General features: G+C 36.7%; 1 protein-coding gene across 1 annotated transcript in view; it reads right to left on the bottom strand.

Moving 5' to 3' along the window:
• The window catches only part of SLC5A12 (solute carrier family 5 member 12), a 50,484-nt gene extending 36,235 nt beyond the window's left edge, over window positions 1-14,249 (bottom strand). Inside the window, exons 1-4 of the mRNA XM_008003868.3 lie at window positions 13,832-14,249; window positions 4,738-4,803; window positions 3,402-3,453; window positions 1,380-1,447 (exon numbers count right to left, since the gene is read on the bottom strand). Coding sequence (XP_008002059.1) covers window positions 1,380-1,447; window positions 3,402-3,453; window positions 4,738-4,803; window positions 13,832-14,170 — 525 coding nt within the window. The 5' untranslated portion in view covers window positions 14,171-14,249. The remainder of the gene's footprint in view (window positions 1-1,379; window positions 1,448-3,401; window positions 3,454-4,737; window positions 4,804-13,831) is intronic.
• Window positions 14,250-21,301: the final 7,052 nt, after the last annotated feature.

The raw sequence follows: 21,301 nt of genomic DNA, 5'->3' as shown, positions 1-21,301 counted from the left end.
TAAAACCATGCCAGCTCCCCTCAAGGATTCTAGCTTAATGTTATAGTCCCAAGCTCAGTTTCCCTAAATTTTCACTGACCCAAATTTCAGTACCTTAATAGTAGTAGTGCTGTTATCACCACCTGCCTTCAAGTCAGCCTCATGCATCCTGTCTACCCACAACACTCCTTCCAAATATCAGTCCTGATAGATAATATGTTTTAAATTGTTTTGTATTATTTTGTTACTTTGTTTCGGGGGAAGAACACTTACTTAGGGAGCTATGATAGCTTTTTCAAGACAAGCAATGCATTAAAAAATTGTTATATCCAGCATCTAGCTGTCCTTCTCTGGACAGGTACCTCAGAGCGACTAATCTATTACATGAGATTAGAGGTAAGAGAAGCAAGATCCTATTTTTTTAGCATAGCTGGGAAGAGTTGAGTGTCTGGAATAGAATTATGGTAATGAGAATGGAATTTTTAAAAATGAAGACAAAACTAAGTGCAAATAAATAATGGAATTTACAAGTATGAAAAAGAGAGATCAGGATGTTATATAATTGGAATAGATGTTACAAAGAGTAGGTGATATGCACATAACACCAAAATACATGAATCATCTGCTATATGAAAATATATTAATTTTTTATTTTTATCTATAGTGAAGGAAAGAGAATTCAACTGTCTGGGAACCACTGCCACATGCTTAACTGGTTAATTATAGGTTGTACATGGTAAAATGACTCAGAAGAATACAGATTACAGTTGCAGGGAATGGGCAAACAATAGGTCCTCAATGAATGTTGAACTAAACTATATATAATTGTATTAATTACATAAACATGCTGCCAATACGACTCAGGCTCCTTAATTAAAAACAGAGCATGTGTAAAGCCAATTGGTAAGTGTAATCCAGGCTTATCCAGAAATACAAGACAAAAACAAGCTGCAAAATTCTCAAGTTTATAAAATAGCAGCCATCATTGCTCACTTGTATGCACATTTTGTTATTTCTCAATCAGTAGACAGTGAAGCATAAAGTGTAAAGTATAAGTGTCATCTGTGGTTTATGAGGGCCATGAATGAGTAAACTATTTTCTCAGAAGTAGCATAGGTTCACCTGTTCTCTAATCAAGAAGACTTTTTCATTAGACTTTTTTCTTATTAGGCATGATTTTCTTGAATGAGTGCAGAGATTAATTTCTCTTAAAGGTTGGTAATGAAAAGAATTTTAAACAACAGCACCTTCCTCAGGAAACTGTGACAGATAAGCCAACATACTTCTGCTTAATTTTGGAATAACAAATTCCGCTATAATTAGATGCCTGTTGCTGGAAATGTGCCCTTACCCCATATTAGGAGGTAGTGTTAAATACTGCTTCACAGCTAGATACATACCAGAGTACAGTAGAATGTGCAAACAATTCCTGTTGCAAACACAGAGCCCCAGAGATCAAACCCAGTCACTAGGAAAGAAGAAAAAAATATTAAAAGAAGTTTCCTTGAAAAATTTAAAGAGCAAGTTTTATGAGGAAAAAGACACAATATTTTTATCAGTGTTCTTTGTAGGCAAAAATAAAATCAAATTAGAGTTTTCCCTCATTAAATTTTCTCACCTTCAAAAAAGATTATTTTTGTTATATTTTTATACTTCTAGCTAGTCCATACATTTTATGTAATGTTAAGTCAAATTTTTCCTCCTAAGATTTTGTAGATTCCAATCTTTGATCCAAATGTTTTGTTTTTGAGTTTCTGTTTTTCTCAACAAAGTTAGTCTGAGTACTCTGAAATCACCTAAACATCATCCATGAGCAGGGATATAAAAAGAAATAATGGCTTTAGAGGTTCCACTAGGAAGACTGTTGGGCAGAAAGTCAGTAGACTTGAATTTTTATTCAAACCACCCACTTCTCTTCTCTGACCATCATGAGAAACATGAACAAAAATTGAGTTTTAATGGATCTTTGACTTTTTTTTTCTAAGAAAACAATCCTTTTATTGAACGTACCTAGCATATATAGGTACACATCTGCCATGGCGGTTTGCTGCACCCATAAACCCATCATCTACATTAGGTAATTCTCCTAATGCTATCCCTCCCCTAGCTCCCTACCCCTCAACAGGCCTCCAGTGTGTGATGTTCCCCTCCCTGTGTCCAAGTGTTCTCATTGTTCAACTCCCACTTAGGAGTGAGAACATGTGGTGTTTGCTTTTCTGTCCTTGTGATAGTTTGCTGAGAATGATGGTTTCCAGCTTCATCGATGTCCCTGCAGAGGACATGAACTCATCCTTTTTTATGGCTGCATAGTATCCATGGGGTATATGTGCCACATTTTCTTTATCCAGTCTATAATTGATGGGCATTTGGGTTGGTTCCAAGTCTTTACTATTGTGAATACTGCTGCAATAAACATATGTGTGCATGTGTCCTTATAATAAAATGATTATAATCCTTTGGGTGTATACCCAGTAAAGGGATGCTGGGTCAAATGGTATTTCTGGTTCTAGATCCTTGAGGAATCGCCACACTGTCTTCCATAATGGTTGAACTAATTTACACTCCCACCAACAGTGTAAAAGCGTTCTTATTTCTCTACATCCTCTCCCACATCTGTTGTTTCTTGACTTTTTAATGATCGCCATTCTAATCGGCATGAGATGGTATCTCATTGTGGTTTTGATTTGCATTTCTCTAACTACCAGTGATCTTTGACTTTTAACAATCCATGCTTTTTTATTCCTGTTGCTTCTAAGAATACATATCATAAAATCAGATTACAAGTCCAAAGCACAAAACTCAGAGGAATATCAAGATAAAAAGGACTTTCTTGGTAGCTCTTATCTAATCCTCACTGACTCTGAGGTTAATATTTCTCAATATAAGCACATAGCCCAATTAAATGGAATATTGAGGACTTTCAATATGGCAGGTGTCATTGTGAAGTTTACTTTGACTTTTATTTCTTTCCTTTTTGTTTTTAGGATTCTATTATTTTGAAAGAACAAACTATAAATTTTAGTGTAACTATTACAAGCAAGCTTTACTCTTATACTGAGATTATCTACTTCATGAGATCACTGAAGTCCATATATTATAGATGACCATACTTAGCAACATATACAATACCAAAACTTCCACAATTCCAATGATTTAAAAACCAAAACCAAATCCCAAACAAGCAAAAGCAATCAAAATTGGTGTCTAGAAGTATATGAGTCAAAACCAAGTAATTAATTGTTTGTATTACTTTCAAAGTTTAATCAATATTTAGAGCTTTATGTCATGACTCCTAATAGTAATTCAGAATCCCCTAACCAGAAGAATATCTCCCCAACAAAGTATTTTATTTATAATTCTCCAAGGTGAGAATTCAGGCAAAAAAAATGGTAAAATATGCCAAGGGAATGTTGATAACTTACCTTGATTGAGTGCCAGGGCAGGAGCATACACCACCACTCCTGTGTAGAGAATCTGGTAGAGAAACAAGAATCAGGCTGGCAGTGCGAAAGTGACATAGAAAGGAAAACTGCCTAGAAAGTTCTTTATTGATGTTAGAATTGTATTCTCTTCAACTTGTTCACCAAACATTGCATTCCCGTCCACTCTAATTTTGAAGTTGCTCACCACCATCAGTAGTTTGTAGAGGGGATGTAATCATTAGATGGAGGAAGAGAGTTGGGTTTTCAAAATTGCTACTAATTTTGAGATACTATGGTTGTATTTTGTATATCTCTAAGGGATATAAAAATAGACTTACTTAAGTTTTGATTCATCTTCCTTCTACCCATTTTCCTGATACACGCATCACAATGTACTCTCTACTGACTTCATGAGAAGCTTTACTAGGGAACAGAAGCATATTTTAGCAGTTTGCTGAAATACGGAATTTAGAGGTGAGATAAAAAGAATCTGTGAGGGAAAAAAAAGTACTGTGCTGGGAAGACTAACAACATGGGTGATCTCCATAATGAATATATCTTCTAATTCCCAGAAGTGCAACCACTACCCTGCTGGAAATAGGTCCAGTTTCTCCAGTTTCTATTTGGAATTTCACCATGCAGAGATTCATGTTAGGGTTTTAAAAGGCAAATATCTATGGGCAGGTAAATGAGCATTGTTTTCTTCCTATTTTCTTGCCTAAATTCTTCAGTCAGTGAGTGGGAGTTTTGATTAAAAAGAGGGAAGAAGCTTATCTTCTAGCAGAAAGTACTTGGTGAGTAGTAGGAAGTGTACCAATGCTGTGCCATGGGCAAATTTGGAGCAGCATGAAGACATCCCAAAGCTGGGAGGGTGTGAAAGGAGTTCATAAGAGAGAAGAGAGGCAAGTAGGAGTATTCGCTGGGAATATTGTCTTAAAATGACTTTCAGGAAAATAGGTATTTCTGCTTCAACTCAGTTAATGGTTAAAAACAAACAAGAAAAAAACAAAACAAACAAAAAAACCCCCCTATTTACCAGACCATTTCATATCTAACTTAGAGCAACTGGTACAGGTTAAACAGCAGTGAAATACATGTTAAGAAAATGTGGGTGGTTTATACACACACACACACAGACGGCTTTTTTTTCCCTTTGTGGCATACAATATACATTTGCTTGTTATTTTTAGTACAGATTAAAAGTGCTATCTTTGGAAGCAAGTAGTGTCTTCTGAGTATTAAACGTCCTTTAGCTAAGTTTATTGCCCCCAAAATAAACAAACCTGTATCTAGTAACCTCATAGTTTCCACATCTGCAGCAGCCATGACCCCTTACCGTCTGTACAATGTAGATGACTGTGGCAGCATAGCGAACTGGTTTGTTGAATCGTAGTTGTAAGTACTAAAGGAAACAGAAGGACATGCAGAGTCAGTGAGGTTTAGATAAGAGCTGCTAAGAAAGTCCTTTTTATCTTGGTATATCGTCTGTTGTGCTTTGTACTTTAATTTGACTTTATGATATGTATCCTTAGAAGCAACAGGAATGAAAAAGCATGGATTGTTAAAAGTCAAAGATCTATTGAAATTCAATTTTTGTTCATGTTTCTCATGATGGTCAGAGAAGAGAAGTGGGTTGTTTGAATAAAAATTCAACTCTATTGACTTTCTGCCCAAAAGTCTTCCTAGTGGACCCACTGAAGCCATTGTTTCCTTTTATATCCCTGCTGCCCCAAATTTAGTTCAATCTTTTATTTTCTCTTTTCTGGATTGCTGTTGTAGCACCCCAATTGATCTCCCTGATACCAATCTTTGCCCACTCATCCTATCAACCACCTATCTCCCATATCAATTCTTTTAAAGCAGAGCTCTGATCATGTTGCTCTTTTTCTCAAATTCTTCAATGATTCTCTATCATTGGCAAAACAAAGTTCATATCCCAGGCTTGATATTCCAAACCTTCCATTGTCGGACCCACACCCTCCCTTTCTTAAATCATATCACTAACCTTCATATAATTTATTCTCCACATGCAATTATTGTTTATCATTCAGCTAACATGTTTTGTGCTTTTTCAGACCTTTCCTTTGTTTAGGCAGAACTCTCAATATAAGAGCCACTCTCCCCAAATTTCACAAAGTCTTAGTCATCTGTCAATAGATGGAAGGAAAAGTAAATACGTTGGCCGGGCGCGGTGGCTCAAGCCGGTAATCCCAGCACTTTGGGAGGCCGAGACGGGCGGATCACGAGGTCAGGAGATCGAGACCATCCTGGCTAACACGGTGAAACCCCGTCTCTACTAAAAAATACAAAAAAAAAAAAAAAAAACTAGCCGGGCGAGGTGGCGGACGCCTGTCGTCCCAGCTACTCGGGAGGCTGAGGCAGGAGAATGGCGTGAACCCGGGAGGCGGAGCTTGCAGTGAGCTGAGATCCGGCCACTGCACTCCAGCCTGGGTGACAGAGCAAGACTCCATCTCAAAAAAAAAAAAAAAAAAAAAAAAAAAAAAAAAGGTAAATACGTTCTTTCAGATATAGAATTATGCAGTTGAAATAGTAACTTTCTTCTTTCACAGACGAGAAACTCAAGGCTTAGATCATAGATGAAAGCATTAGCCCAATTGCTATTCCTGGCCCTGATCACACTTCATCCTCTGAGCTCATATGGCACTAATACTAAGACTTTTTCGTGGTTATCAGCTGCTATCTTGTATTTTGGTGTTGAACTTGATTATCTCTCTGTATTAGTTTATTATTAGTACTGTATAAATTAATTGGCACCAATTTGTTGTTTTGAAACAACAGAAATTTATTACCTCTCGGCACTGAAAACCAAAAGTTAAAAATCAATTTCACTGGGTCAAAATCAAAGTGTAAGCAGGAGGCTCCTACACGAGGCTCTAAGGAAAAGTCAGCTTCCTGCCTTCCTGCTGTTAGTGGCTGCTGGCAGTCCTTAGCTTCTGGTTCCATCACTCCAATTTCTGCCTTTATAGTTACATTGCCTTTTCTTTTGCCTGTCAAATTTCCCACTACCTCCCTCATATAAGGATATATGTGATTGTATTTATATATAGCCTCTCTGGATAACCCAAGACAACTTTCTCACCTCAAAATCCTTTAATCACATTTGCAGTAATCCCTTTGAAACAAAAAATACATTTAAGTAATATTCACAGCTTTCAGGGATTATGCCTGGATATATATTGGGGAAGGTATGCTGTTTTCAACCTACCACACTTACTATCCCCGATATATACAAGTACTGTTCTCTTTTATTCATTTTTATCTTTGTCATTTACATATTCATTCATTCAATGAATATTTGTTACCTGCTTTACATATTGCATTCTGACACAAAATGATAAGTAAATATGATATAGTCTTACAGATTAGATGAAGTGATTATTAACACATATTTATACTAATAAAAGTAAAGTTAAAATTATACTAATAAAAGTAAAACATAAAGTATGTTCAATTGTGATATGTTCACAGCTAAAAGTAGCAGTGAACTTACTAAATAGTAGGATCTGATTTACTGTTTTGGAGGTAAGGAAAGGTTTTTCTCAGTAAGTATTCTAGAAGACATTAATACGTGTCTTTCAGCGTATAATAAACATGTATTAAAAAAACAAAATAAAGTTTTAAAGTATCAATTGGCTTGAGGATTAAATTTCTTGCTAGTAGTTTCTACTTGATAGTAGTTTTTTTCTGCATTTAAAAAATTCACTTTGATGAAATCAAGGATTGACAACCGAGTTATCCTTTCCCTAGAAACAATAGATAAATGTTTCGTGGCTTACAATGGGCCCTTCTTTGACACAAGGGACATTTGGCAGAACTGTGATTCCATTTTATACTAACTCACATTCTGAATTTATTCTGCCAGATTCTCCCAAACCTGAGGTAGAAAACCACCGGATTTTCAGGCCCTCCCTTCAGATGATACATTCTGTAAACCAGAATGTATACTCCAGTGAATATGTGAATGAGGGCACCAGACATAAGGAAAATATTACAGAGGAAGGGAAGTCAGTGAGGAGTCAGCGGTCTCAAATATCGTAAGACAGAAAACACTGCGAAGTGTTTGTGGTGAAGACAACTTAGGTTCAAATCTTGTGCCCTTGGGAAGACGATTTTCTGCCACTAAGCCATGATTTTATCTTCTAAAAGTGGATGTTGTATGGATCAAATGGTGGGAGGTATGATAATGCCAAGTACAGAACTAGAGCTATAGTAGGATTTAATGACTGCTGTGGTCACGGAGGGTGCAACACCCATAGTTTATTGGCATTCACTGTTCCAGTACATGTTGATGGCATCTAAATATGCCTGAGATTATCTGCTTGAGAGTGTTCTGAGCCTTTGCACAAAGCCATAGGGCAGATCAGAAAGGCTTGCGGGTGTTATCATTGGCACTCAGCCAATGGCTAAATGGAGTTGGAAACAAAATACCCTGGCTTTTTGCCTTTCAGTGAGGACAGTCCTGAGACATGCTTTATATTGTCTCTTAGAGATCCCCAGTTGGATTGAACCCCAGTTGTTCACAGTGGTAACCTGCTCAAAATTACATTTTTTATTGGCATCTTTTTCTTCTATGTCTCACGTTGCCACTTGTCTATCAATGCTTACTAGAATCACTTCCCCCAAATAAACTTGCATTCAAATCCTTGTTTCAGGATCTGCTCCTAATAGAATGCAACTTAAGACAGAGACATTTCTAGTAAATATAATGCAAGTAAAAATTTTGAAAATGCTTCTGTAATGAGGTGTGCTCTCTCTCTGAGAGGAACTCTTTTCTATCACATAAAGAACTCAGGATAGCCTACAGGAGGATGAGACTAAAGGTAACAAGGACAAGCTGTCTCATTTGCATTCCCCTAGGCCAGCAAGCTGCTAGACAACTTGCTACCTTATGGAAAGTCACAGAGATGGTCCCAAGTAAGACTAGCACAATTTTATGGGGCCCATCTGAACCAGGTAAAATGCTAATCTGCAGAATTGTAAGAAGATAAAATTGTTATTTTGAGACATTTATTTTGAGGTAGTAGGCTACATAGCGATAGATAACCATGAATACAAAGATTGGCACTAGAAGTGGGGAGGTGTAACTGAAACCAAAAACCTGTAGCATTAGCTTTGGTACTGGGTGGCACAAGGAATTCTGGAAAACCTAAGGGGCAATGAATCCTGAAAAACAGTAAAGCCATGAGGATATTGCTATAGGGATCTTGAAAAAAATCGTGGTTTTCACATCTCAGTTAAGTTCCACTCAATTCAGTCAACCCAGTAAAATTACAAAGACAGTACTGGGGAAAAGCTATATGAACAAAGACCTGATCAGAAATCAGGCTCCTTGAATTCCAGTTTGAGATTTGCTGGCATCTCACTCTATGGTCTATGCTTCAGGATTCTCATCTGTGAAAGAAGAAAGACTATTCCAACTGCATACTTCGATATCTGAAAGAAGTTATCCACTTTTCCTTTCAATGTATTCACTATTTCATTCAGTCGTCACCTTTGGTGTATATATAAGCTATTTGTATTGTCAAAAGTAAAACTGCAACAGAGAAGTTGCATGCTTCATGCCTGCTTATAAAAATACCTGAGGTGACATTGACCAACATTATGATGGATTATTTTCAGAACCCCAAACTTGATCCAGCCATACTCCTTTCCATCTCAGGAAATACCAACTCTACTTTTCAGGTTGGTTTGGGCCCAAATAACATAGAACCAGCCTTTACTCCTCTCTCTCCCTCCCCACATCCAATTCATAAAAGAAATCTGGGTGCTTGCCCCCTACTTTCAAAACAAATTTACTTGCAGTCATCCTCTCTTACCACCCTATTACTATCATCTCTTGCTCAGATTATGTAAGTACACTCCCAATTACCTCCCCGATTCAGCAGTAAAAACCCTATAATTATTCTTAATATCTAGTTAGAGTAATCCTCTTAACATACGAATCCCATCATGTCACTTCTCTTCCCAAACACTGTAATGACCCATCATTTCTAAAGTAAAAGCTAATCCCTATGATGACCTAAGAGGCCCTATAATGTTGGTTCAGACCCTAAATATCTCTTTTACTACAACTATTATATAGCACCATTTACTCTGCTGAAATAGTATCCAATAACATCTTACAGATAAACATTGAATTTTTCAAAATATAAATATAATTACTAAAATACGGCCACTGTTATTTAAAGGAGAACTAAAAGGAAAGCATTTACCTAAAAAAAGTGTGTAACGTAAAAATGCTCAGAAACCACTGTACAAGAAAACACAGTAAAGTAGTAGCCTGGGCATTATCATAAAGAAAATTTGAAACTGAAGAGAAGTAAGTAGTTCAGAAGCCAAGAAGTCCAAGAAAAAATGAGAGAACAGGTAGGCATTGGCCTATAAGCCAATATTAAATTAGGTAAATAATAACAAACTGGATTTATTAGTGTATGATAAGAGAAGGAAGGAAATAACTTTAAAGTGGAGATAATATTATGAGACTAATAATAAACTGTACAATTGACATAATGAAAATATATGATATTGCAAACTAGATAAGCCTAAATTATCACTTGAGGGTGAGAAGAATTCCCTATACTTTGACTTGTGACAGGATAGTGATAAAGTAGCACAGATGGCATATCTTAGTCTTGAAATCCCACTGCATATCAAGGCATTTAAATCAGTTGGCTATTGCTATATAACACCCACCCCCAAACTCATAGGCTCAAAAACCAAAAACTTATTATTTCTCGTAACTCTAAGGACAGGCTGGGTGATCTCTCTGGTTTCATCAGGACTCTCATGTAGCTTCAGTAACTTGGAAGATCAATGGAGAGAGGTCTGAGATGGCCTCACTCTCAGGTCTGGTAATATGTATTGGCTGTTGGCTGGGTATCTCTGTTCCCTATGTGTCCACTGCTACTCCTGAAGCTAGATCAGCTATGCTAGCTTCCTTACATAGCAGTATCAGGGCAGCATCCCAAGACAACAAAGGCAGAAGCTACAAGGCTCATAAGGCCTAGGCTCCAAGCTCACAGAACATCACTTTGGCTACATTCTAGTGGTCAAAGCAAGTCTCAAAACTGGCCAAAGTTCACAGGGTGGATAAAGAGATTCTACCTCTTTCAATCTTTGGCATTTAAAAAGACCCTAGAAAGCATATCTTTCAATAACTACTAGAGAATGGAGGCTGAAGAAAGAAACAGAAACTTAAGATACTACAGACTGACTAGGCGGTATAAATTTGAAGATAGCAACAACAATAATCATAATAATGCAACACTCTTACATGGTATTTACTATTTGCCAGGCTCTGTTAAACGTATTTGTTTACAATACATCATTTACTCCTCACAGACATCCTTTGAGATAGATGTTTTTATTGCCACTATTTTACACATGTGAAAACCAGGTATACAAAAGTTAAGTAGTTTACGCCAAAGTCATGCAGCTAGCAAGTAGTAGAACTGACATTGAAAGTCAAGTCAACAGAGTTTAGGTCCATACTCTTTTTTTTTTTTTTTTAAAAACAGTCTCACTCTGTTGCCCAGGTTGGAGTGCAGTGGATCTCGGCAGTTCACTGCAACCTCCCAGGTTCAAGTGATTCTCGTGGCTCAGCCTCTCGAGTAGCTGGGATTAGGCATGCCAACATGCCTGACTAATTTTGTGCTTTTTTTTTTTTTTTTTTTTTTTTTTAGTAGAGATGGGGTTTTGCCATGTTGGCTAGGCTAGTCTCAAACTCCTGACCTCAGGTGATCCACCCAACTCGGCCTCCCAAGGTACTGGGATTACAGATGTGAGCCACCACGCCTGACCTAGAGTCCATACTTTTAACTTGCATGCCATAATGCCAATTTTGATAAAACAAGAGGTAATCTCAAAATAACCTTATGTCTACTTTACACACTCTGGATTACTTACTATTAGGTCACTAAAAAGTTAAAAACATGTAGAGGCAAAAAATAGTAAATATTTTGAAAACAATTTAGTAAATTAAATTCAATGAAGTCCTTATATTTTCAATACTTGTACTAATTTATTGATTTAAAAAGAGAATCAAATCTCCTCAGTTACATAATTACAATTGGTTTAGTTGTTTTTACAGTAACTGAGTCATTTTACTAAAACCAGTACGGCTAAGCATGAATTGAGCAGCATGTATGGAATAGACAGATTGCTCAAAGTAAGTAAATTGTTCAATAATTTTAAGATAATGTTTTAATTTCATTTAGTTTCTGGAAAATGTACTCATTTATTGTGTGTGTATAACTTTTTATTGTAAAGTTACTATGTACTAAGGTAATATTATTATGTGCAGTAGTTTTTGAGCATTACAGCCTTAGAATATCATGCAGTGCAGAGTGAAATTACTCATTGTATGTGTGTCTTTACACACTGAAAGACATCTGATGTCTCTGCCCTCAACTCCCTAAACATTGGTGGTGACCCCTAATCATTGTGACAACCAAATAGCCTACAAATATCCCAATTACTCCCACTGTGTGGCACCAGCCCCCCTGAGACCCCTGCTGTATGTAACTGGGCACTCCCGTCTCTTTGATCTTATCTTTTACCATTGTCCCCTTTGTTCTGTCTTCTCCAAGCACACTGATTTCTATGCTGTCCTTCAACATGTCAGTCACACTCCTTTTCTAGGGCCTTTGCATCTGTGACTCCTTCAGCCTGAGATGTACTTCCCTTGTCTGGTGCAATTATTTGCTTTCTTCCAGTCTCCATTTAGATGTCCTTTTTTTCTTGAGGTTTCATATGATCACCATCTATGAATATGGACATTCTCCACTCATACCAGCATTCCTCCTCTCTATCTCATCCTATTTACTTTACTTTTTCTCCTTTTTTTTTTTTTTTTGTAGGACAGGATAGCATAGTTATTTAGCGTATGATATCTAAAGGTAGACTGCCTGGTCTGAAAAACTGTTACTTGCCAGCTTTATGTCACTTAGCAAGTTACTTAATTCTATATGCCTCAGTTTTCTAGTCTGTTAAAAGGAGGTGACAGTACCTATCTAAAAAAGATTGTTTGAAGGCCAAATGACTTAACACACATAAGGAACTTACAGAAGTACTTAACACCTAGTTAAATACCATATACATTTGTATTATAATTTTCTTACACAGTATATGTTTATTGACTGCCCTTCTCTGCTATGAAGTAAGCTCCATGATAGCAGGAACTTGGTGCAATGCTTTATGCCTAGGGCTACGACAATGCCTAGAACAAGCTGGGCGTGGTGGCAAACTCTTGTAGTCCCAGACACTTAGGAGGTTGATTCAGGAGAATCACTTGAGCCCAGGAGTTTGAGAACAGCCCAGGCAACATAGCAAAAGCCCCATCTCATAAATAAATAAATAAATAAATAAATAAATAAATAAATAAATAAATGGAAAAAAAAGAAGAGTGCCTTTTTAAGTATCTTAAGAGTAGATGCTTAATGAGTATCTACTGAGTATAGTCATAAAAATTACATTCCGTAAAACTGTGGAATCAATAACACTTTTTAAGAGTTCCTAAAAAGTGTTCATTTGCTTGAGTGGCTTTTGAAGGCTAGAATAATGTTTTATAGTCATTCAGCTTACAGATTTTTTTAAAAAAATAGGTCTCTTTTGAGTCTTCTGCAGTGACTTAGTAGGAATGATGCCGGATAATGAAAATAAACACCTTATTAATAGAAACTTATTTTTTTATCACACTTCTATATTGAGTATGCAATTTTGAACATGATGTCTTCATTGAGAATCATTTAAAGCCAAAACAGCACTATCTCATTTCCCTCTCATTAAATAATTTCCATATTTGTATTATTTAGCAGTTCCTTCCTGTTAAAATATGTTTTGTGTTTTTCAAAAATATTTCCATTCCCTCATTAAAAATTAGAGTCTCATTATAATTTGTATTAAAATGCCCTCTACTCTCTGACGGAAAGGCCACTAAGTAGAGATACAGAAAAAATTAGGTTCTCAGGTCACTTTACTATTCAAAAATCTTAACTAGGTCATTTATCAGTATCTCAATTTTCTTAGCTGGAAAATTGCCATACTCATGATAGATGTTCTGTTTGCTTTTCAGAATGATGATGTTCATAATAATAAAAAAATAACATCAGCCCTCTTTATTGCAAGCCTCCTACAAATGAGACCATACATTAAGTGCTTACATAGAGGTTCTCATTTAATCATTAACATAGCCCTGTGGGATTGTCATCATTATTTTCTTTCTATAGATGGGAAAATAGATATGTCTCTCTCCAAAGCTTAGGCTTTTAAAAAAAAAACCCTTTAATGTCTTTCTCATAATGTGTAATTGTCCTGAAAATCAGTGAGTGTTCTTCAACTACCAGGTGCTACCATCAAGAGGATGAGGAAAAAAAAAAAAAAAACAGAGAAGAATGGAGAAATCATCTTACCTCATAGGTGCTGGTGATACCAGATCTGTAGAACACAGGGAGAAAGAGCTCTGATGTTAAGATGATGACAAATAGGTAAGCAATGAAGAAGATTATGAAGGATGCCCCAAAGCGGTAGACTTCAGAAGGGGTCCCCAGGACCGTGACAGCTGACATGAAGCTGGCTGTCAGAGACAAGGCAACAGGGCCAAAGCTCATTTGCCTTCCCCCAACCAGGAACTCTCGGGAAGTTGCCTTTTTCCTCTCCTTAATGGCAAAGAACACCCCAATTCCAGAGGAAACCAAAAAGAGGGCTGCAAATACAACATAATCCCAAATTGCAAAGTTCTTCGCCTCCATACTGGAAAGTATGACACCAGAGAGCTTCTTTCAATGAGGTATCAGGAAGAAGACGTTTTCAAAAGCAAAGTTCAGTACAGTGGATGCTTTGCTGAGAGGAGAGGCTGTGATTCCCTGAAGAAAATGATTACCAGAGGCACTTGTGCGAATCTTCAGACACCAAGGTGTACTTAGGGAAGATCTCAAAAGTTGACTTCAAAGAAGAATCTGGTGGTGGTATTGCCACCAATAGATGAAAATCTGAAATCTGACCCTGGCAAAGAGCTGTCTGCTCCTCTCCTAAAGCATAGCCACGGAGAAGGAATTCAGAAGTGTTCTGAAATTATAACCACTGGGGGTGGAATGGACTGGCCAGATAACACGCTGTTTTATCTCTTAGATTTTTTTTTCCAACTTAAGGTTAAACATTACTGGGGAACATAGAATTGATAACAGTTGACCACCTCAGCATTTTTAATTCGTGAGATGGAATCTGTAAAATGCAAACACAATCCTCAGCAGTGTCTTCCTCCTGAGGAAGGGAAAGTGAAGGCTGTGTGCCTGCAATTGTCTGACGCAGTGGCTGTGGAGGGAAAGGAGCAAAGGACTAGGAATCCAGAGACCTTTGCTCGAGTCCTGGCTCAACCACGAGAAAGCCGTGATACATTTCATAAGTCATTTAACATTTCTGAACTTCACCTGGAACACAGGGATAGTAGGACCTTGCAAGGTTTTTCTTAAACTTCCTGACTCTCTTCGTCCTGATCGTAAAATGAAAGGTAATATCTACCTCATTGGCTGCTATCTGTGCTTACAGCAGAGAACTCTTGAACATCATAGTTTTTCTTTCTTTCCACTAGGACTCAGAAAAATTGATTTGCCATTAATTAACAAATTATTTATAGTCTTCAACTTTATCTTGTATTTCTCTTATTTTTACCGGGTTACAATGACTGTACCCACAGGCTGTTAGAATTAGGACCAGGACAAATGAGAGAAGGAAGGTAACAACCCAGTTGTAAATTCCTGTTTCTGCTCTCTTTAAACTCCATTAATTGTTCCAAAGTACCTCCAGTGCAATTTCTAATTCTGTTCTTGCTTCTCCTCCTTCTTCAGTGGCCTTCTCCATCTCCACCTCTACAAAGCCTGTCTATTCTACAAGATCAGCACGAGTTTTCTCTACTCTATGAAGCTTTCGCTGCCTCTCCACGTCAACTCCTATAGAACGTAGCCTCCCTTAGTACTCAGTTTGTAGTCTGCCATCATCTTGCCTATTTTAGGGAATCTCTATGTAACTGGCTGTAGGAGTCTGTCAGCTGTTGCAAATGACCATTTCCTTGAAGACAGAAGCAAAGTCTAGCACATATACGCAATAAATTATAGCCATTGTAGAAAACAAAAAATAATTTTTAAAAAGAAGAAAACTAAAATTATCCGTTATGCCCAAAGACAGAAACATTTCCAGTCAACAATAAAAACAAATTATTTTTGTTTTTATTTTGCTTTTCACATCTGGATAACTGAATAAATCTTTGCTTCATGAATTTCAATTAGACCCCAAAAAGGGCTAATCAGATGGCTTAAATATACTTTTAGTTACCAATAAAAATATGAAGACTCTCCCAAAAGCTATCTGTGTCCTCTGTTTAAATTCCTCTGCTATATTTGGAGAGTTGATACAATAAATGTTAATGAAAAGCTTGGTCTTTCATATATTTACCTTAACCTGTGATTTTAATTATTTGTATCATGAGGTATTCCAATTATATATGAAGTTTTGTTGTAGTGATCTCAGCAGAAAATCGGAACTTTATTTAGCTTTCAGAGACTTGACTACTTTATAGCTTCATGTTTAAACTATCTAATTGTTAATATTCAATCGATAAGACATGTAACCCCCTTGTATAGGTCAGGTTAATAATGGCTCAAAATATTATCATCAATAAGGTTATAAAGGTATATATTAGACACCTATAACTAAAGAGTTAGTGAGTACTGCTGGTTTTAATTAAACTTTGTGTAGTACAGTATTATCTACATGACTCCAATTAGTCCTGAATTTTGAAGCAGTAGGGAGTGGAGTGGCTAATACCTGGGATGTGAAGGGATCTTTATGCCTCTTAGGAAAGTATTCCTTGCTTTCAACATTTTGTTGATTATAAGGCACAGCATCTATTCAATAATTTAATTTTCAGTTATTTTCTACATATTTACACTTTTCTCCCTTTGGTAGCATTCATTGTCCTCAAACTCTCTTCTTAATTCCATAAAGACTCTCTCCATGCAAAGTTCATGCAGACTGTAAAGCACAGCAGCAATTATTCGTAACTTTTCAGGTGAAAAAAAAACAAAAACAAAAAAACGCAGTACATTCAATGACCTCATCAATTAGAAGGCACATTGCTATATCAGAAATGCTAATGTACAGAGAAGACGGAGGGAAAATATGCTTCTTTGACCTGAAGAAATCCCTGCAGTGCCTCTACCCTCTCTCATGTGCACCAAACATTGCCTTTTGTATTTCACTCATTTTGTGTAAGGCTTGAGATCCTGAGGGAATGTAAACACCATCACCTGTTACTTATAATGGCCTTAACAAGGTTCTGCTAGTCAATCACCCACATGCTTAAGAAGTTAAATTTGTAATTACTAACATTAGTAGTCTCTGCAATGTAAAATAGTCCAGCAATTTGCATTCAGCAAGTTGTAATGGGAAAGAGAGAGTTTAATGACATTAAATGCTACCAAAGGAGAAAAAGGTAAAGAACCGGAAAAATGGGGTATTAAAAACAAAACAAAACGCAACAAAAAGCACCATTGTTGCAATGTTGCTAAGAGTGAACTCTGCACACTGGTTATTTTGGCCTAGGATGAAAGAGAAGAAAATGCACAAACAAGCCTTGGCCATTTGAGACTAGACTTTCATTAAATTGCTGTCGTCCTTCATCTGCTTTCAAAGCCAATGGGAGTAGGAGTGGTGTAGAAGAATAAAATGGCCATTATTTTGTTCTGTTTTTATTTTATTTTTAATTTTTTTTAGACAGAGTCTCACTCTGTCGCCCAGGCTGGAGTGCAGTGGCACAATCTCAGCTCATTGCCCCCTCCGCCTCCCAGGTTTGCGCCATTCTCCTGCCTCAGCCTCCCAAGTAGCTGGCACTACAGGCGCCCACCACCACGCCTGGCTAATTTTTTGTATTTTTAGTAGAGACGGGGTTTCAGCATGTTAGCCAGGATGGTCTTGATCTCCTGACCTGGTGATCTGCCCACCTTGGCCTCCCAAAGTGCTGGAATTACAGGTGTGAGCCACCACACCTGGCCCTGTTATTATTTTAAACTAGAAAGTGGCAAGATTAAAACTACATTTCAGAAAAATTAATCTGTTATAATAATTTTTACATATTTCAGTTCAATGAATATCAAGGATGGCTCAAAGAATTGCTCACAATGTGAATAAGCTGCTTAATTGAAATAGTGAAAGTAGTCCTCCCCATCGGGCTTTCTCTCAATGAGCATGCCTGTCAAACAAACTCCTGGGAGGCAAATTGGTGATGCCAAACTATACTTTAACAGAAATTACGGCTTAAAAAAACAAACTGCAAAGCAACTGTGGCCATTGCCACCTTCCAGGAGGAATTGAGTAATTCCTATCCTGAAGAGGATAATTCAATATAATGCTTACTTCTGCTTACAGAGATTGATAGGGAAAAAACCATGTCAAAGAATTTTTGTTTGTTTGTTTGTTTGCTTGCTTTTCATAGAAATAGCAACTGCCATGTCCAAGAATTTTATCATAAAAGACAAAAGACTACAAATCCAGAAGTCCTGCTCTTCCTGTAAGCTATAAAATATATGGCCCACAACAGAAGCTTCTTGATTGGCTGGTATCTTTATGAATATAGAAAGAGTCAATCTGATGAGCAGGTGGGGAAGATAAAAGAACTCTGCTTGCAAATAAACAGACCTTTAATTTTTTTTTTCTTTTTAGTCCATGGGAATGATATTGGAGATGTCGTAGGAGTGAAGACAAAGAAGTGGTACAAAAATCTGGCTGGTGGCACGAACATTTCTCAAAAAATATCATAGTGTAAGGAAGAGCTGATGAGATTTTAATAACGGGAATAACTCATATTAAGTATTACTTTTTGTTGTGCTCTGCTGGGGGATAAATTCCTTCTTTACTCCCAACCTTTAGGGAAAACTTGCTACATCATTGACATTGTATTGTTATTTTCTCATTAAATTAAAGGGAAAGAAGTTTGTGTTCCACTTTAGGCTCAAAATGGTGGTAGAGAAGGAAGTAAAACTCACAAAGGACATAGAGAATACAGCAGAAGCAGAAAATGAGAAAGATCTCCTGGGATCTTTATGGTCTTGAGGTTGAAGAGGAAAAGACCACTTGGTATTTGATTCTATCAAAGTCCGAAGGTTGAGCTTACTTTTATTTTTCTTTTTTCTCTTCTTCTTTTCTTTTCTTCTTTCTTTCTCTTTCTTTCTTTCTTTCTTTCTTTCTTTCTTTCTTTCTTTCTTTCTTTCTTTCTTTCTTTCTTTCTTTCTTTCTTTCTTTCTTTCTTTTTCTCTCTCTCTCTCTCTCTCTTTCTTTCTTTCTTTCCTCTTTCTTTCTTTCCCTCCCTCCCTCCCTCCCTCCCTTCCTTCCTTCCTTCCTTCCTTCCTTCCTTCCTTCCTTCCTTCCTTCCTTCCTTCCTTCCTTCCTTCCTTCCTTCCTCTCTCTCTTTCTGTCTCTCTCTCTCTCAAAGGGAAGGGTAATGTGAGAATGCTGGAAGGTTGAAGAATTTGAGTTGAGGATTTGACACTCCAGTTTCATTCAAATACCCTTATTAGAAAAATGTTTGCCCTCCAAGACTATTTGTGTTAAGTGGAAAACATTCTTTAGCCACAACAAAAGACCAAGTCTCTTTTTACAGTCTCTTACTAAGGTATCTTGTTATTTTGGACATATCACTTAATTTCTCTGATTCTTAGTGGCCGCATTTGTAAAAATGAGAATATATCAGATTAATAGCAAGATAATTAAATCAACGTAAGTAATTAAATTACCTTTTCAAGTCTGCTCAAATGTCACCTTCCTTGATCAACCTATTTAAATTGCAGACCCTAACACTCAAAATCTCCCTTCACAGCTGTAAATTTTATCCAAGAAATGTATCCTCTACTAATATACTATATATTTTAAATGCTAGCGTCCCTCTACTGGAATGTAAGCCCCTAAAGGACTTTGCCTATTTACTCTCCAATGTACTCTTAGTATCTAGAAGTTCCTATCCCATAGTAGACACTCAATAAATTAAACTAAATTACATGAATGCTAGGAGTCTCTTCCATGTTCACAGTTTATGTTTACTTCCTCTTTTATTGAAAAAAAAACCAAGACATTTTTTCAAGATTTTATTTAGGTTGAAATATTTATCTGTTCACAAACATGTTTCCATGAAAATAAAAACTGAATTTATATTCCATCCTATCCGATTCCTATAATTCACTGTAACTAAATGTGACTGTGGCTAAATATTTATTCACACATTCTACAGACACTTAACAAATGTGAAAAGAGATGTTGACTCAAACTTTTGAGAGGCAAATTTCAGAGTCCACTCAGAAAGGTCAGCAGAGAATATTATTTAATATTAGAACAGACTAATGCCAGCACTATTCCACAGTAAACAAGTAGAACATTTAAGCAGAATATTCAGTTGAGAGGGCAACTGAGCATGAAGTTCAAGGTCCTTGGCTAATTGTCTCATGGATCCCAATCGTCCACGCCTTTGTAGAATGGCAAAGGGGAAAACCAGCATGATCAACAAGGGCTCAATTTTGCTAAATAAGCATGAAGGGGAAGTGTCTTATTTGGTTCAGGCTTGTAGGTACTTAAACAGGATGTTTGAATAGGCCTCAAAAAAGGAAGAAATTCTTAAATACTTTATAAACAAATATAACTTCAATTAAATTCAAACAAGATTTAATATTGAGTGATTTTTATTACTCAAATTTTTGGAAATACACTTCACACAAGCTCAGAGGCAATTCTATCAGTTATCAATGGAACTCTTCAGTCTTCCTTTTCTTGGCAATTCCAGTGTTCTTTATGCCACCTTGGCCCATCACTAGGCATCACTCTGAATAAATGACTTCTGCATATTTTCTAAACTGAAAACCAGTGAATATTTGCCATCACTGGGAATACACAAATAAATGTATCCCATTTATATGATGCACATTATCACCCAAATGAGTCACTGCTAAAAAACTATATGTTATAGTTACTACTGTTCAACACATTTTTGCAAGACTTTCTTTTATACTACCATGATATGAGTAATTATGTTCTCAAGTGTTTAGTGGCGAATCAAAGACATTGCTATCCTCCTTTTTAAGTGACTAAGGTGATAATAATGAAGGTCCAGCCTCAGATTACTCCTCTTCTTCAAGTGCTCAGTCTCTTAGTGATGTTTGTGTGTGTTCATGTATCTGAAAATTCTGAAAAGCCTTGATTTCTTCACTAAGTTGCCAGACCCTGGAAGGTTTTGGTTTGGGTCATGATGCATGGAAAATTACTCATAAATAGAGTTCCCATTAGAAGTCAGCTTTTCAGGTGCCTATTTAGAAATTACTTCAATTAATGAGGAATGCTTTTCCTCACATTAAAATCAAACAAGTCTGAATTCAAGTTTCAGCTCAGCCATTTAGCAACTTTGGGGAAAGTGGCTTTAACTCTTTGAGTTGAAGTTTCTTTATCATGGAACTCAGGATTATACCTAATCCATAGACAAGGCATGGTAGGGGGAAAGTTGCCAGAATAATTTAGCACAACTTTCCAACCTGCCTTTCCGACTATAGGCATACTTATACAAATCCTATGTAAAGTTTTTACTCCCTTTCTGGGTGGCTTGGATTTATTTTATTTTATGTATAGCTCTTTTTTAAAATGAAGGTTGCTCTTGGTGGCCCTGCTTATGGTTTGGGGATACATTTTATGAACTTAAATGAAATAATAAATGTCAACTGACTGATATGTACTTAGGTGCTCATTAAGTGGAAGCTCTTATTAAGAATGAAGACTGAAGGCATATGAATCAGATAAAGCCAGACTCAAAGTTTTGCTCGGCTATTTGCCAACTTTATCACCCTGAACAAGTT

The sequence above is a fragment of the Chlorocebus sabaeus genome, chromosome 1 (genome assembly GCF_047675955.1).
Source record: "Chlorocebus sabaeus isolate Y175 chromosome 1, mChlSab1.0.hap1, whole genome shotgun sequence".
Classification (NCBI taxonomy): domain Eukaryota; kingdom Metazoa; phylum Chordata; class Mammalia; order Primates; family Cercopithecidae; genus Chlorocebus; species Chlorocebus sabaeus.
Note: the sequence above shows the minus strand (reverse complement) of the source record. Positions and strands in the feature narration are given on the sequence as shown.